Source organism: Pelecanus crispus, chromosome 6, assembly GCF_030463565.1.
Source record: "Pelecanus crispus isolate bPelCri1 chromosome 6, bPelCri1.pri, whole genome shotgun sequence".
Classification (NCBI taxonomy): Eukaryota; Metazoa; Chordata; class Aves; order Pelecaniformes; family Pelecanidae; genus Pelecanus; species Pelecanus crispus.
The window spans coordinates 47725582-47740042 of record NC_134648.1 but is presented as its reverse complement, the minus strand read 5'-3'; the positions used below and the strand labels follow the sequence as shown (position 1 = coordinate 47740042).

Sequence of the window (14461 nt, the reverse complement as noted above, 5' to 3'; positions counted from 1 at the left end):
GCCCTATGGGCTTATGTCAGATCTGAGGTAGTGAAACAGATAGCGAGCTGCTCCAGGGTGAGTTAGCCAGTGACAAGGATTCTGGCAGTTCTTTACCATACCCGTGGTGGGACTAGATTCGTGTTGTGGTCTGCCAAGACCTGCTTGAGTAGGTCTTAGCTGATGAATGTGTGGTTTTTCACTCTGTGCTTACCCACATGTCTTTTCTCAGACATACTGTGAGGTGCCATATGCCACTTCCCTTACTTTGGCCAAGCAGCTGTCCTTCTACAAGATCCGTACCATTTCTCCAGGGAAGACACACACAGCTTCCATTGATGGTGAGCCCTGTGTATTAAGAATTGAATACTGGTTGGTGGATTACTTTACATCAGCTTTGCCCTTTCAGCCTGGCCCTGACATTGAGGGTTGTGCTCTTGGTAGCAGGGCTCATGCCTGCTCCAGGAACCCAGGATTCCTGTTCCTCAGCAGTGTTGCCTCCTGGCCAGCTGAAGCAGCAACATCAGCTTCTGGGTCAGCCTTCCTATTTTGTTGAAGTGGGGGGGGGGGGGAAGTTTGGGGAAGAATCATGCTCTGGGATAGCGGAGGAATTGCTTATGACCAAGTTAGGCTTTGCCCACATGACACTAGTTAGAGGGCTGTGATGAGTCCCAGCCCCCAGCATCAGAAAAGGGGAGCAATGGGAGAAGGAACTGGGGAGGTGCTTCCAGGCTGAAGCCATTCCTCTTGGCTGGCACTGTCCCCTCCCAGCCTGGCTGGCTTCTCGGCAGAGTCCTGCCTGGTCATGGGCTGCTGCTACTAGTTCTCTGCATGCATGGCTGCTTCCAGAGTTGGGCCCTTGCTGTGACTGTCTCCTCGTTCCTTCTCTCAGAGCGAGGCCGCCTGCTGACCTTCGGCTCCAACAAGTGCGGACAGCTTGGTGTTGGGGACTATAAGAAGCACCTGGGAATTAACCTGCTGGGAGGCCCCTTGGGGGGTAAGCAGGTGATCAGGGTTTCATGTGGAGATGAATTCACCATAGCTGCTACTGACGGTGAGTGGGTCTTTGCGAAGCTGTGGTGGGTTACTTTGACCTAGATCTGTAATATGGTTAACTGGTTCCCACTGATCATTTCCTAGACTATCCCCACGGCAGTCTGGGGTCTATGCACTGAAATAAAGAAATCCTCCTAGCCTGGGGCTGTCTGGCCCTGTTAGTTGTCCCAGTGCAGCGCCAAGCATTTGCATTTTGGGCCCCTCAATACAAGAAGGACATTGAGGTGCTGGAGCGTGTTCAGAGAAGGGCAACGAAGCTGGTGAAGGGTCTGGAGCACAGGCCTTATGAGGAGCGGCTGAGGGAACTGGGGTTGTTTAGTCTGGAGAAGAGGAGGCTGAGGGGTGACCTTATTGCTCTTTACAACTACCTGAAAGGAGGTTGCAGTGGGGTGGGTGTTGGTCTCTTCTCCCAAGTAGGTAGCAATAGGACAAGAGGAAATGGGCTCAAGCTGCGCCAGGGGAGGTTTAGGTTGGATATTAGGAAAAATTTCTTCACGGAAAGGGTGGTCAGGCATTGGAACAGGCTGCCCAGAGAGGTGGTGGAGTCACCATCCCTGGAAGCATTCAAAAAACAGGTAGATGTGGCACTTCGGGACATGGTTTAGTCTAGTCTACCCTTGATTGGTTTAGTGTGGACTTGGTAGTGTAGGTTAATGGTTGGACTGGATGATCTTAAAGGTCTTTTCCAACCTAAGCAATTTTATGATTCTATGATTCTGTCCTTGGGGCTGCAGAGTGCCAGCTTGGTGGCTGCCTGTTAGATTCGTTATCAGTTTGTTCTTCCACTGGCAAAATGGAGCTGGTGGATTAGATACTTTGGGATAGCAGTTACAGCAGAGAGGCTGCGATCCTCATAGCAATTACAGGCTAAGAAGGAGGGAGGGAGGGAATTGAGGCTCCTGAATCTCTCTTTCCTCAGACAACCATATTTTTGCCTGGGGTAACGGCGGGAATGGGCGTCTGGCAATGACATCAACTGAGAGAGCTCATGGCTCGGATATTTGTACCTCGTGGCCTCGGCCAATATTTGGATCATTGCATCATGTACCAGACCTGTCGTGCCGTGGCTGGCATACCATCATCGTTGTTGGTAAGTGTAAGTTTAGGATGAAATTTTGGGATCTTGGTTATGGAGATGTATTGCTTGCCAGGACCAGGACTATAAATTCTGCCTGGGAACAGGCCAGGTTGCTGTTGGGGGAGTGTGGCAAGCTGCTCGGAGCTCTAGGCCTGCAACATTGGCTTTGTTGTATGCCTTTGTAGGAGTTGTCTTGCTTTCCATGCAGCACTCTAACTGAAGGCATGCTTCTCTCCTTGCAGAAAAGGTGTTGAACTCTAAAACAATCCGATCCAACAGCAGTGGCCTGTCCATTGGTACTGGTGAGTAACCTGCCCTGGGGAGCTGTGGTTTAAGTCGATTCAGTGGTTAGTTTGAGTGGGTGCAGTTTGGTCCTGCAGCATGGTTTCTCTGTGTTTGAGAGGCCTCATGGAAGAGCTCAAAGGGAGGAAATATAATTGGTGCCGTGCGTGGGAAGAGATGGCCCAAAACTGGGAAAGAGAGAACTGAAACGGAGGAGAACAACATGGATGCAGCGAGGCCTTTGTAGTTGAGGAATTTCAATTGGACAAGGAAAAGCTGAGAGGAATTCACTGAAGGGAGCAGATAAAGGAAGGGGGGCTATGGGGCTGCTGCTGCCAAGATGGAGTCCAGTTTCTTGGACCTGTGGGAGGGCTGGGGCCAAGAAGCTGCAAAAGACTGCTGCACACAAGCCATTTTGGGGAGGCCTGCAGGGAGTGTTAGGAGCTGAGCTGTTGAGGGAGATGCCGCTAGCACGTGCTCTCACTGTGGCCGTACGGCCCAAATTGCTGCATCTTCTCTGCTCCAGCTGGGGCTTGGCAACAGGAATAGCAGAGGTAGGGAAAGTATAGTTTTCACTCTTGTTTGCTAGTGGCTCAGAGCTGTACAACTGGAGGAGGAGAGGAAGAGGATAATGAACAGGAAGCAGAGACCCCCAATCCCAGTGGAGGCTTTCGGGGAACCATGGAAGCAGATCGTGAGTTGGGGGGCTGGATCAGCACCACAGAAGCTAAGGGAGGCAACAGTGCTGACAGCAGCTCCTGCCCTGGCTGGCTGCGGAAGGTAATGTGATGCCTCAGAAATGCCTTAAAATGGGGATCTAGGCTGGGGAAAAGCAAGTGGCCCCTTCCACCTTTAAGGGATGCTCCGAAAGGTTTTCAGAGCTGTGCTGCGAGGGGAGCCCTTCAGGCCTCACTGCCTTTTCTACCACAAGAGGGTGTTGGTGCATTGGTTGAGGAGATGAAGTCAGCTGCAGGAAGGCAGGCAGGCCTGACAGTGCTGCTTTTGTGTATCCAGGAGCTGGAGAATGCCGAATTCATCCCCATGCCTGACAGCCCCTTTCCTCTGAGCATGGCATCTTCAGAGCCCGAGAAGGAGACTCTCCCTTACCAGAAACTTCAAGGACTCAAAGTGGCCTCTGAGGAGCCTGTTGGATTAAACAAGCCCAAAACGGAGCCCTGGGTAATGTTATCCAAGTGAATGCTTGGCCAAAAGCTCTTGGGGACCATAAATGGCAATGTTTGAATTATGGGGAGAGCTGAAAAGAGGGTGTTGGATTGGCCTAATTCATCTGGATGAGGAAAAGAGGGCTGTTGATAGTCAGAGATGATGCTGCAAAGAGAACACTTCACAGGAATCTAGAACACAAAGCTGGGGCTTGGTCAGATTGAAAATAATGACATCAGTTCCGTGGAAAAATGTGGTTAATGCAGTTGGCAAAAAAAAGAGAAGCGTAGCAGAACCTTGAAATTTAGAAAGCAGAAATTGCTGTGAGATAGGAGAAGTAGTGATACTGGAAGTCACTGAGAAATTACAACCTGTGAGACTACCTTGTTCCAGGAGTTTTCTGTCCCAAGAGGAGGCACAGATCCCAGGCTTAGGGAAAGGGGGGTAAACCAGATGCATTTTGGTGATAGGAGGACAGGAGCAGCTTTCCCAGAAAAAGGAGGAAGTTAGTGGCTTTGTACTGAAGACGTAATGACTAGTAGCTTGCTGACCTTGGCTGCTAGAAGTTTGGGAAGTCGGGAAACGAGCTGGGGTGACGCTTTCTGTGCATCATTTCTTGTGGCATATACAACTCCTGGCCTTGCACTCGAACGTGGCCTGGCTTCGCTCTGTGTCCCTGCAGCCTACTTGCCTGAGTCCAACCTTGCCGTGCGGTGAAGGGAAGGCTGCGTCTCCTGTTGCGGGCTGCATGTGCAGTGCTCTGCAAGTGGAGGTGACACACCTCCGAGGCCTGGTTTTACAGTGTCTGGATGATCAGAAGAAGCTGCAGCAGGAAACCATTCGTCTGAGTGCCCAACTCCAGCAGTTTTGCAGGGGGACGGAAGGAATGCAGCAGGTGAGGACCTATCACCTGGGTGCACATCCATGCTCAGAGCTCACTACACTGATCCTGGCTCCTGCGTAGATTGTGGAGGCTGCGCAGAAGGAAGCAGCTCTTAACAGGTGTCTCTCTGGGAGCAGGATCGGGGGACTGAGCATGGTGCCTGTCTCTTGTTTGAGCTGCTGATGCAGGCTCTGGTAGTAGCAACAGGAATGAAGTCAAGAAGAGAGTTTCCTGTTAAGACAGCCCTGTCCTTGAGGGACCTGGGATTCCCCTTTATTTCTCCTGGTGAGAAGGGATAGGCAGTCAGATGTTGAGGAGAGTCCCAAATGGTTGCGGAGAATACAAACTGTGCCTTGTGTGGCTCCTAGCTTCTTTGCAGTTAGTCCTAGAGCTGTTTGGGTAACTGCTGTGTGTTTTGGCAGGTGGAGGTTCATACCAAAGGAACACAGACAGCCAAAGAGGAGATGGAAGTGGATCCGAAACCTGATTTGGATTCAGATTCCTGGTGTCTCCTGGGAACGGACTCGTGCCGCTCCAGTCTCTAGTCTCCTGAGCCCACTGGGATCCATCTAACTTCACAGCACACTAACCGAATGCAGAGAGCGGCTTTCCTGGCTTCAGGTCACTCGCAGACAAGGAGCGAGGCCGGAGGCTCCAGAGCAGCACCCATGTACGTTTGATATGAACTAGGAGTAAGTTTGAGAGGGTAAGGGCCCCTGAGCTCTAGGCCAGCTCAGTGATTGAAGCAGCAGCAGCTCCTCTTTGTACCTTATCTGTCAATTCTGCACGTGAGGCAGAACGGCCCCATTACGGCAATGGCTCCAGTAGCAACTTGTGGCCCTTTCATTGTTTCACTGCTTCTTGGGAGCTGCCTTTGGGACCCCAGTATTCATCACTGCATCTCTAGATGAGAGGAGGAGACATGTTTTGTGCTGAAGCTGGCCGAACCCTAAGACTCGCCACCTTCACTTCAGAGGGGTGAAGGACTAGGATCCTCTCCCTACCACATGGTAAGGCCCAGCTGGTGAGGCTGCTCCCCTCTGCTCAGGGGCAGAGGGAGCAGAGAATGTCTCATTCTGAGTCAGTGGAGATCTTCCTGTTAGGGAGATAATGGTAGACAGCATGTCCCTGGCCTCGAGGCACAGCTTGTGGCCATATGGCTGTGTCCAGTGGCCTGTATAGACAGAGTTTAAAGGCTTTATTCTGGGTGCCTAGAGCTTTCCAACTTCCAGGCAATGCACCGAGATGAGTGAATCAGGTGTTGTTTCCAATAGCAGTAGTGGAGACTGTCTGAGATGGGATCTCAGGTTCTCAGTTTCAGACCACCTGCTTCCCAACCAGATGATGAGCATCCGGGCCTCAGACTGTCACCCATTTCTTGCTCCAGCTGTTCAGCTTGGTTTGGGTGCCAGAGCTTCTGGTTTCTTGGCATAAGCCCGTAGCTGCTCCCTGCTTGGCTTCTGTTCTGCTCAGCCCCTGGTGCCCACGCTCTGTGTGGGTGTGGGAAGAATAAGTGTTTTTTCCACTCAGTGTTTTGATGAAGCTGGAATGCAGTTTCCTACCCAGAATAGGTCATTAATGCCGTGGTCACAGGATGCAGTCTTCCCCAGTGACTATGATCAAGTCTCCTTCCGGAATTCACCTTCTTTCTAGAAGTGAGAGGCTTTCCCAAGAAAATTGGAGATGGGAAGAGGCATGGTCTGATGCTCCAGATTTCCTCATTTCCTGTTAGAGAATGAGGTTAATTTTATTCCCCTTAAATTTATTAGCAAACTGACTTTGAACTAAGCTTTTGGGATTGGTAGGGTCCCTGGGAGCAGCTAGCCTCCCCTGCCTTACGTGAAGCCTCTAAGGAGTCCCGAGTCCCTCTCACCTTTGCTGTGAGAGTGGGGTTCTGATTTCATTAGGCTTAAACCATCCCCATCAATGGCATGTCACTAGAATTGCCTTAGGTCTATTGGAGTTGGATATCCTATCACCTCTCCTAGACTTCTTTTGAGAGACTGTTCCAGGGGAGCCAGCATTCCCCATTTGTCTCTAGAGGAGGATGCCAAACCATTCTGCTTGTAACTTATGCTCCTTAAATACTTCTTTGGTGCCTATTGCTAGTATCTTGGAGCTGAATCAAGTGCAGTCTCTCCAGTGCAGTGTCCAGGGCAAGGATCATACCAGTGTGCAGTGTCCAGGGCAAGGATCGTACCGGTGTGCCCGTCCATCGTTACCGAAGGCAGGCTAGGAGGACAGCCCTCCTGGGAGGTGGTGAGCGTCAGGCACCCTGGCGTGGCCACGTTGCTTGGTTGCCCTTGTGACTCTGCTCTCCTTTCCCCCACGTGCGTTGGAGCCAGTTCTCAGGTTAGGGTCCCGGCTTGAGAGTTGTTGCAGTTGGGAATGATTGAGTTGGTCACGTTGCGGCAGTGCCTTTGAGGAGTGAAGAGTCGAGCCTGAGCCATGTCCAATAAGCAAGCACCAAGCTGATGGGAGTCGCTCTCCTGCAGTGCACTGCTGTCCTCATTTCTCAATGCTCTGCAGTTGGGAAGCTAGGTGCACAGACTGGATTCCCCTTGGATCTAGTGGAGGATTAGGGTCCCTGACAGAGGATGCCCTGTGCTCTGCAACCTCATATGTGCCTTAGAGGATTCACGCTATCCAGGTTGTGCCTGTTACAGACCACAGATTTCACACCAGCCAGCTATGCAACCAAAAAAAGCAGTTTAAAGCCAGCACCTTCGTCTTGGGCTGAAAGTGGAAGGGCAAGTGGGCAGAAGTGCCTTTGAGCAGTTTTAAACCCTTTTTACTTCTCCCCTTCTTGCAGTGCTAGCTCCGTATGTGTTGGTCTCCTGCTAGTATTGCTACTGAGTTGTTATAGTGGAACACAACTTATGCCTGCTCTGACACTCTGGCTGAAAACTAGTTTGTCATTGTCTTTTTTTGAAAGGTTAAAGGGTGTAGTGGTTTGGAGTTTCTGTTTAAATAAATGTTTAAACTCATCTCCTGTGTTTGGAGTCTTTTTATTTCCCCCTTCCGCCCCCAAGAGAGGAAGGGGAAATATGCATGTAGTCAGCTGGCTTCATGGCATTCTGTTGTTTGATTATTTCTTTTGCTTACAGAAGGAGGGCTGAGGGGCTTGCAGGTTCTTTACCATGGGGAAAAGAGGTCAGGTTCTGTGTCCCTTCATTAAAGAAAACAAACAAACAAACAACAAAACAACTCTTCTCTTGCTGCTGCATCTCCTCCTAGTGACGTCAGGTGGCTTTTGTGTGTGTGTTTATTTCAACAGTTTGAGTGCCAAGTGGGAAATGAGTAACAGGAAGAGAGAGGCTCAAAGGGAAGAAGTACCTGTTTCTCTCAGAACAGCTTCTGCTGAGCATTAAAGCCTACAGAAGTGAGAACCTGCCTGACACCTGCTCGGCCAGCTGTTCCTGCACACTGTACTTAATGCCTGTCACTTCTAACTTTTTATCAGGGTTTTTAGTAAATTGTGAAATGTCTTGAGAGGCAGAGCTGGGTTAAAGACTTAAAATTCACCAGAGATTTGGATACTGAAAATGCAGCATGTCTCTGAGAGGGGGATTGTGCTGCAGTAGCAGAAGAGAAAGCTGAGCTGGCATGAATAACAGCCTGAGTAGTGCCAGGGCAACGCTAACCATGACAGCAAAGAGGCAGGGTCCACCTCTGTGCTGAGCCTGACGCTTTGGCTAAACTGTTGCTAAGTTTTAAACCAGTTACCAGAGACTTTCTGGATACTGCTGTCTGCCTTGACCTGAAACAATAGCTCAGCAAAGAGGGGTGAACTGCTCACGGTTAGCTCCGAAACAAAGATAACAAATAAAGCCTGGTAATTTAATTTCAATAACTTTTGTTTAATCTACAGTTTCAATCTCAGCATTAGCTGTTTGCCTGTCACTTAAGAGAAGTCCCCAACAGACGGATTTATTTTACAGTATCAAAAGCTTTTCTGTGTGCATCTACCCCAGTCACCATTTGTACTCTGCTGACTTTTAGGGTCCACTAAACAGTCAATGAAACACAGTGCAAGGGAAATGGAGTTAATATTACAAGACAGGCAGTGGTTTGTACTCTCTTATACCTGGCTAGCACAGTGCAGCACTGACCCTTTCTGGGACCTTCATGCTTTCCTAGGGCGTGCCAAGGGGTTACCTTTCTAGGTGTCTATAGGGCAGAAGCTCTCCAACTTCTTTCTGGAGTCCGGTCCACCCATTGAAGGCTGGAGTGTTTCTTCATATTCAGCTTCTGACTAGTCCAGTTTAATCTAGTTACTTTTTATCTTTTTCTAGGTTCCCATGAGCTGCTGCTATGTTACTGAAAGACTTGCAAAAGGAGCTGCTGGAATTTTTTTGTTTGTTGTTTGCTTCCTGTTGCAACTTTCTCATACAAAGTAGTCATTCTTACTGTGAGAACACAGACCACTCTGTGACCATTTAAAACAACTTTTACACAACAAAACTAGTCTAATATATTAAAAATTAGAACCTGGAAAAATAAGTGACTTAGAAGTGTGTAGGAACTGTTGCCAATTATAAGCAGATGATTCTCTAAAAGGGTCTGTAGGGCACCTATTTCCCCCAAAAGACCCTTTAACAGTGTGTGACAAAGATCTTTAGCATGAGGCCAAAATCACCAAGAACTACCTTACATCTTAAGAAGATAGCAAAAGAAGGGGTATATTTTTGTCATAACTCTCTACCATTGCAGCAACTAAGATGAAAATAAGCAGATGACTCAAGGAAGGGTGCAAGCCCTGTGTTTTAGAGGACCCTAGTAACTTGACTTGCAGGAAAACTCCAGTTTTTTATATTAAATCTAATTGTTGATTTAACCCTGAGCATAAAAGTGAAACAGCTAACAGGTTTTCTGATGTGAAGTTCCTTAGTGTACTGTCTGGGGGCACAGGGTGTTTGGCTTTTTTTAGCTGTAGCAGTTCTTAAAAATTCTGGAAGGAAATTGAAAAAAAAAAAAAAAAAAATTAGAAGCCAAGATAGGAGTTAAGGGAAGGTTGCCGTGGGAAGGAATTCCTTCTCAGCTCCTGCAAGTGATACACTGAGGTACAGAACTGTCACTGATGTGGTGGTGTTCACACTTTATACAAGAAGCCTGCAGATAGGAACAAATGCTCTGTATCGTGGTTCTTAATTTCTAACTCCTGCCGTATGCTCTCTTTCATGGTCTTCTCCAAGTCCATCTTGAAACAATGCAGGTTCCTTGCCTGTACTAATCTGTTTGGGAGGTTTTTCCACGACCTCACTCCTCTCCTGGTTAGAAACCTAATTTCCAGTCTGAGCTTATTCATGACCTATTTTTGATCTTGTGTGGCGTTATTCTTTAATTAAGTATTTCTTCTTCCACCCTTTCCTGACTCTCAGTCCCAGCTATTGTACATGGTAAGTGACACGTTGGGATGGTTGTTGTTGCCTCAAGGGCCTGGCTGGTTCGGAGAATCTCTGCTGTTCTATGCGCATGAATTGACATATGGACTCAAACAGTAAGTGCCTGCTACTGTTAGCTTTTCTCACCCCCTGAGTTTCTGATCCTGAGCTTCCTGTGTTGAGGAAGCATTTAATAATACTCCTCCCTCTTCTCCTTTTCTGATTCAAACAATGTCACACTGCATTTCTAAGTGGTAATATTACAGATCTTCAGCTGTTAAGATGTAGCCCCAGGATTGTCACCAGCGTTCTAGAAAAGCATCTAAATAAACTCTTAGGCTGCTGCAGAGCAAGCATGGAATAAACCTACCTACACAGCTTTCATTATTCAACTGAACAGTGCTACAACAATGAGCAGTGACCAAGCAGCAGCTCTGGATCCTGTCAGCTAGTGCAGGTACAAAGGATGGAAGAACACAGCAGTTTGTGTGCTGCAAAAAAGTCAACTGCTTGCATAGCTTCCTCCCCTCCCTCTGACTTTTCCAAATGCCATGTCTAAATGCTAAATAGTTTTGAAGAACATAGAGTCCTTTCCATGGCAAAACAAAAAAAAGAGGAACCCCTCACATCCTAATCTTTTGTAGGTAGCTACAATAACAACGCTATGCCAGCCAGAACCACTGTCATAGAATCATAGAATGTTTGGGGTTGGAAGGGACATTTAGAGGTCATCCAGCCCAACCCCCCTGCAGTGAGCAGGGACAGCTTTAACCAGATCAGGTTGCTCACAGCCCCATCCAACCTGACCTTGAATGTTGCCAGGGATGGGGCCTCCACTGCCTCTCTGGGCAACCTGTGCCAGTGCTTCACCACCCTCGTTGTAAAAAATGTCTTCCTTATAGCCAGTCTAAATCTACCCTCCTTTAGTTTAAAACCATTACTCCTTGTCCTGTCACAACAGGCCTTGCTAAAAAGATTGTCCCCATGTTTTCCTATAGGCCCCCTTTAAGTACTGGAAGGCCACAATAAGGTCTCCCCGCAGCCTTCTCTTCTCCAGGCTGAACAACCCCAACTCTCTCAGCCTGGCCTCGTAGGAGAGGTGCTCCAGCCCTCGGATCATTTTTGTGGCCCTCCTCTGGACCCGCTCCAACAGGTCCATGTCCTTCTTGTGCTGAGGGCCCCAGAGCTGGAGCAGTACTCCAGGTGAGGTCTCACCAGAGCAGAGCAGAGGGGCAGAATCGCCTCCCTCAACCTGCTGGCCACGCTTCTTTTGATGCAGCCCAGGATACGGTTGGCCTTCTGGGCTGCAAGTGCACATTGCCGGCTCATGTCCAGCTTTTCATCCACCAGTACCCCCAAGTCCTTCTCCTCAGGGCTGCTCTCAATCCCTTCATCCCCCAGCCTGTATTGATATTGGGGGTTGCCCCGTCCCAGGTGCAGGACCTTCCACTTGGCCTTGTTGAACCTCATGAGGTTCACACAGGCCCACCTCTCCAGCTTGTCCAGGTCCCTTTGGATGACATCTCGTCCTTCTGGCATGTCAACTGCACCACTCAGCTTGGTGTCGTCTGCAAACTTGCTGAAAAAAATGGAGTCTGCAGCTACTGATGAGCTAATGGAGAACAGCTCTCTTCTCATCAGACACCACTACTTTAAAAAAAAAAGAAAAAAGCGCAAGCCTCCCTAACCTACAGGCAAAATACGATTCTGAAGAACAGCCCCTTTTTGATGGCTGGTTTGCTCCTCGCTGCTGTCCTGCTGACAGCCTGCAGCCACAGCCTTTCTTCCCTGCTCAGCTGACTGAACAGCGACAGCCTTACACCTACACTGAGACTCCATGTTGAGCTCACCGCACATGGGAAGCGGCCCCCAGAGGGGTGTCCCACGTGGGGCAGCCCAGGGCACAGGTCAAAGTACACGGGTTCTAGTATTCTGCTTATGTGTCCTGAGCTGCTCACTTGGTGTACATACAAGCTCAACACTCACAGCCAGTGTTGAGACTAGGGAAAGCATAAGTGTCTGTGGCTGAAAAATGGAATCACCGCAGCAGGTACAGATGGACACTACCTCAGCAGTGCCCCCTCTGCAGTGGGGATGGGGGCCTATTCTTGATGGTTTTGCATTTGGGAATATGTCTCTCAGCTGCTTGGGGAGCAAATCGTCGTCTGCAGTAGGGGCAGGCAACGTAGTCTGGGTTTTCGATGGGAGGCAACGGGGGCAAGTCAGACACCTTCCCTCCCTTGGAGAGGACTTGCTGCACCTGGCGGGCCTGGCGCAGGGTCTGGATGAAAACCTCGTGCTTCTGTCTCCAGTTGTTCCTTCTGGGTGGCTTATTCTGCAGAGGGGAAAGGCAGTCAGAGCTACTGGCACCACCGTCAGCCTCCATTCTCAATCTTATTATGCTCAGGGTCCAACTTGCGTCACCCATCCCTGGGCATTCCCTGTTGATGTAAAACCCTCCCTGAGAAGGTGAGTCCCACAAAGGGGATCAAAAAGACCAGCCTGAAGGAGGATTTGAAGGAAATACTCATGGAGACATCAATACTTAGAAAGAGCTTGAGAATAACCAGAAAAGCAAGCAGTAGGGCCAAGGAACGGAGAGCGTTGTTACAACTGCTTTGCAGGAACAAAGCTGCATGTTTCCGCTGCCTTCGTTTTGATTGCCTGTGTTATTACCTGAATTTTCAGTCAGTTACCTGCAGCCCCTAATGCCACAGAGCTTTACTGCAGCAGACCCAGTCTGCACCCTGAACATCCTGACTACAGCAAGGAGTGAGCTTTCTCCAGGAGTACACCCTTGACGCATTTCAAAGACAAGTCAGTTAGGACCCTTGTCCCTGTCTATTAGATTTTAAATTGATCTGTTTATCCATTTGGCAAGAACCTTTCAGAGGCAATAGCTGGATTGTATCCCTTAGCCCCATGTACATGTGAAGGCGCTCACATGTCAGTCAAAATTAGATGTCAAGGTGGAAGGAACATGAGCAGTAGATGTGGATCGAGGGAGGCAAAGGGACTGCACATTACCTGAGGCCCCTCTGAGCTCTTCCACTGCTGGTACTGTTCCAGTTCTGTGCCCCTAGCTCTGGCCCTGCTGGAATCAAACACTTTTCTCTTGGAGCCTTGGCTCTTGCTGCAGATACTCGTGTGCTTCTCAAGCCTGCTGCAGAGAAACTTACGTCCGCAGAAGCTGCACTGTCCGAGCCCCTCCTGCTTTATGGCACCAGCAGCCTGCATGTACAGCACCTCTGTGGACGGGTGGTCACCAGATTCTCGGTCTGAGAGGGCAGCGGGAGAAGGGCTACATTTTAGGGCCAGCTCTGAACAAGAGGCTAAATGCTCCATGGGTATACGGTCTCGAATTTTGCTGTTGCTGGCCACCAGCCGCTCCTTCTTGAGTTTCCCCATAGCCAGCTTTTGGGGGTGGAGGGTGGTGCCAGGCTTGGGGATAGCGGCCTCTGCAGATTGTGCCCCATTGAAGACCCCCCGACCATCACCTGGTCTGACTGCAACTCTGACAGTTTTCTCTTCAGTGTGCCTCACAGCCTTTCGCTCATGGGTCCTCTCTGCTTCTCTGTCTCTTCTCTCCTCTGCCTTGACAAGCTCCTTCTCTCTTTGAATCCTCCTAAGCTCTTCCTTTGTTCTCCTCAGCTTCTCTCTGAGGAGGGCCTCTTTCTTTCGAATTTCCTCTTCCAGGTTCCGTCCATCAGCCTCCAACTTTAGGATGTAGGCCAGCTCTCTGCTGTATAGATGGGAGGCTGACTGTTTAGGCACTGCTGTCCAAGGAGAGAGCGCTGCAGGTAGCTGAGACCTCCCTGCTGCAGGCTTCCCTTTGCTCATTGAGCTAGGCCTACTATTTGGAGCTTCCTCCGTGTATGGGGAATGTCCAAGCTGTGCTGTGTTGACCACTGGAAGACTCATGCCCTTGTGGTGAAAAATTGGTTTCAGGGGATATGCACGGTCCACTCCTTCTTTCCATCTGGTTACTGATTTAGCTGGTAGAGTCTTGGTCTGGCTGGTGAGATACTTGCTCTGTAGGCCAGCTGAACAGAGGCCTCCATGCCTGGAGTTGTGTTGACTGCTTTCTGCAGAAAGAGAATATGAATAACTTCGGCTCTTTCGGGCATAGAGATCCTTTAAACTTTCCTCTTTGTCAGGTATGAGTTCATGCTGAAAGCAGTTCTTCTGGTGTTCCAGCTGGGAACTGGGAACAAGCTTCGTAGCTGCCACCACAGAATCCACTGGTGGAAATAAAGCCATTCACTGCCTGAGAAAGAGCCTGAGGTTAGACACAAAGTCATTACAGACCATCTTATCCAAAACTGGACAATTTTTCTCCTAACAGTCTACATCTGGAGGCTACAATGGCAGGCTATAATAAATATTCGCAAAGGTTTTGTAACTTTTCTGGGTTCTGTAAATCTTTACATTCCTTCCATCTAGGGAGCTCCCATGCTGCCTCTTCCAGTCCCAATTGGTTATGCAGCCAGAAATAAGATGTGCTTTTATTTCGTTTTCTATCTGAGCCCTGTCTTATCATGGTAGCAGCAGAAACATGCTGTACTGCCAAAGAAACTGTTACACTCCCGCAGGGTGTTTCCCATAACGCGTCACTTCAGTCTCGGCATTGTAGAT

The 14461-nt window shown here is 49.2% G+C and overlaps 2 protein-coding genes across 6 annotated transcripts in view; one reads left to right on the top strand and one right to left on the bottom strand.

The window, feature by feature from the left end:
• Positions 1-6609, top strand: part of NEK9 (NIMA related kinase 9) — a 32260-nt gene extending 25651 nt beyond the window's left edge. For all 5 annotated transcript variants that reach the window (XM_075713158.1, XM_075713156.1, XM_075713154.1 and 2 more), the window contains 8 exons: positions 212-320; positions 872-1033; positions 1955-2125; positions 2356-2415; positions 2985-3175; positions 3410-3574; positions 4242-4454; positions 4865-6609. In XM_075713158.1, coding sequence (XP_075569273.1) covers positions 212-320; positions 872-1033; positions 1955-2125; positions 2356-2415; positions 2985-3175; positions 3410-3574; positions 4242-4454; positions 4865-4987 — 1194 coding nt within the window. In that variant the 3' untranslated portion in view covers positions 4988-6609. The remainder of the gene's footprint in view (positions 1-211; positions 321-871; positions 1034-1954; positions 2126-2355; positions 2416-2984; positions 3176-3409; positions 3575-4241; positions 4455-4864) is intronic.
• A 5285-nt stretch (positions 6610-11894) lies between these two features.
• On the bottom strand, positions 11895-14086 carry ZC2HC1C (zinc finger C2HC-type containing 1C). Its single transcript, XM_009489578.2, has 2 exons — positions 12854-14086; positions 11895-12161 (listed from the first exon to the last, which is right to left on the bottom strand). The coding sequence occupies exons 1-2, from the start codon at positions 14084-14086 to the stop codon at positions 11895-11897; spliced, it is 1500 nt and encodes a 499-aa protein (XP_009487853.2).
• Positions 14087-14461: the final 375 nt, after the last annotated feature.

What these genes read in the sequence shown, in the direction of transcription:
- ZC2HC1C (XM_009489578.2), bottom strand. Translation starts at nt 14,086, where the DNA reads ATGGCTTTATTTCCACCAGTGGATTCTGTGGTGGCAGCTACGAAGCTT. An exon ending in AGAGCTCAGAGGGGCCTCAG is followed by an intron (nt 12,162 to 12,853) that starts GTAATGTGCAGT and finishes TCCCCTCTGCAG; the next exon opens with AATAAGCCACCCAGAAGGAA.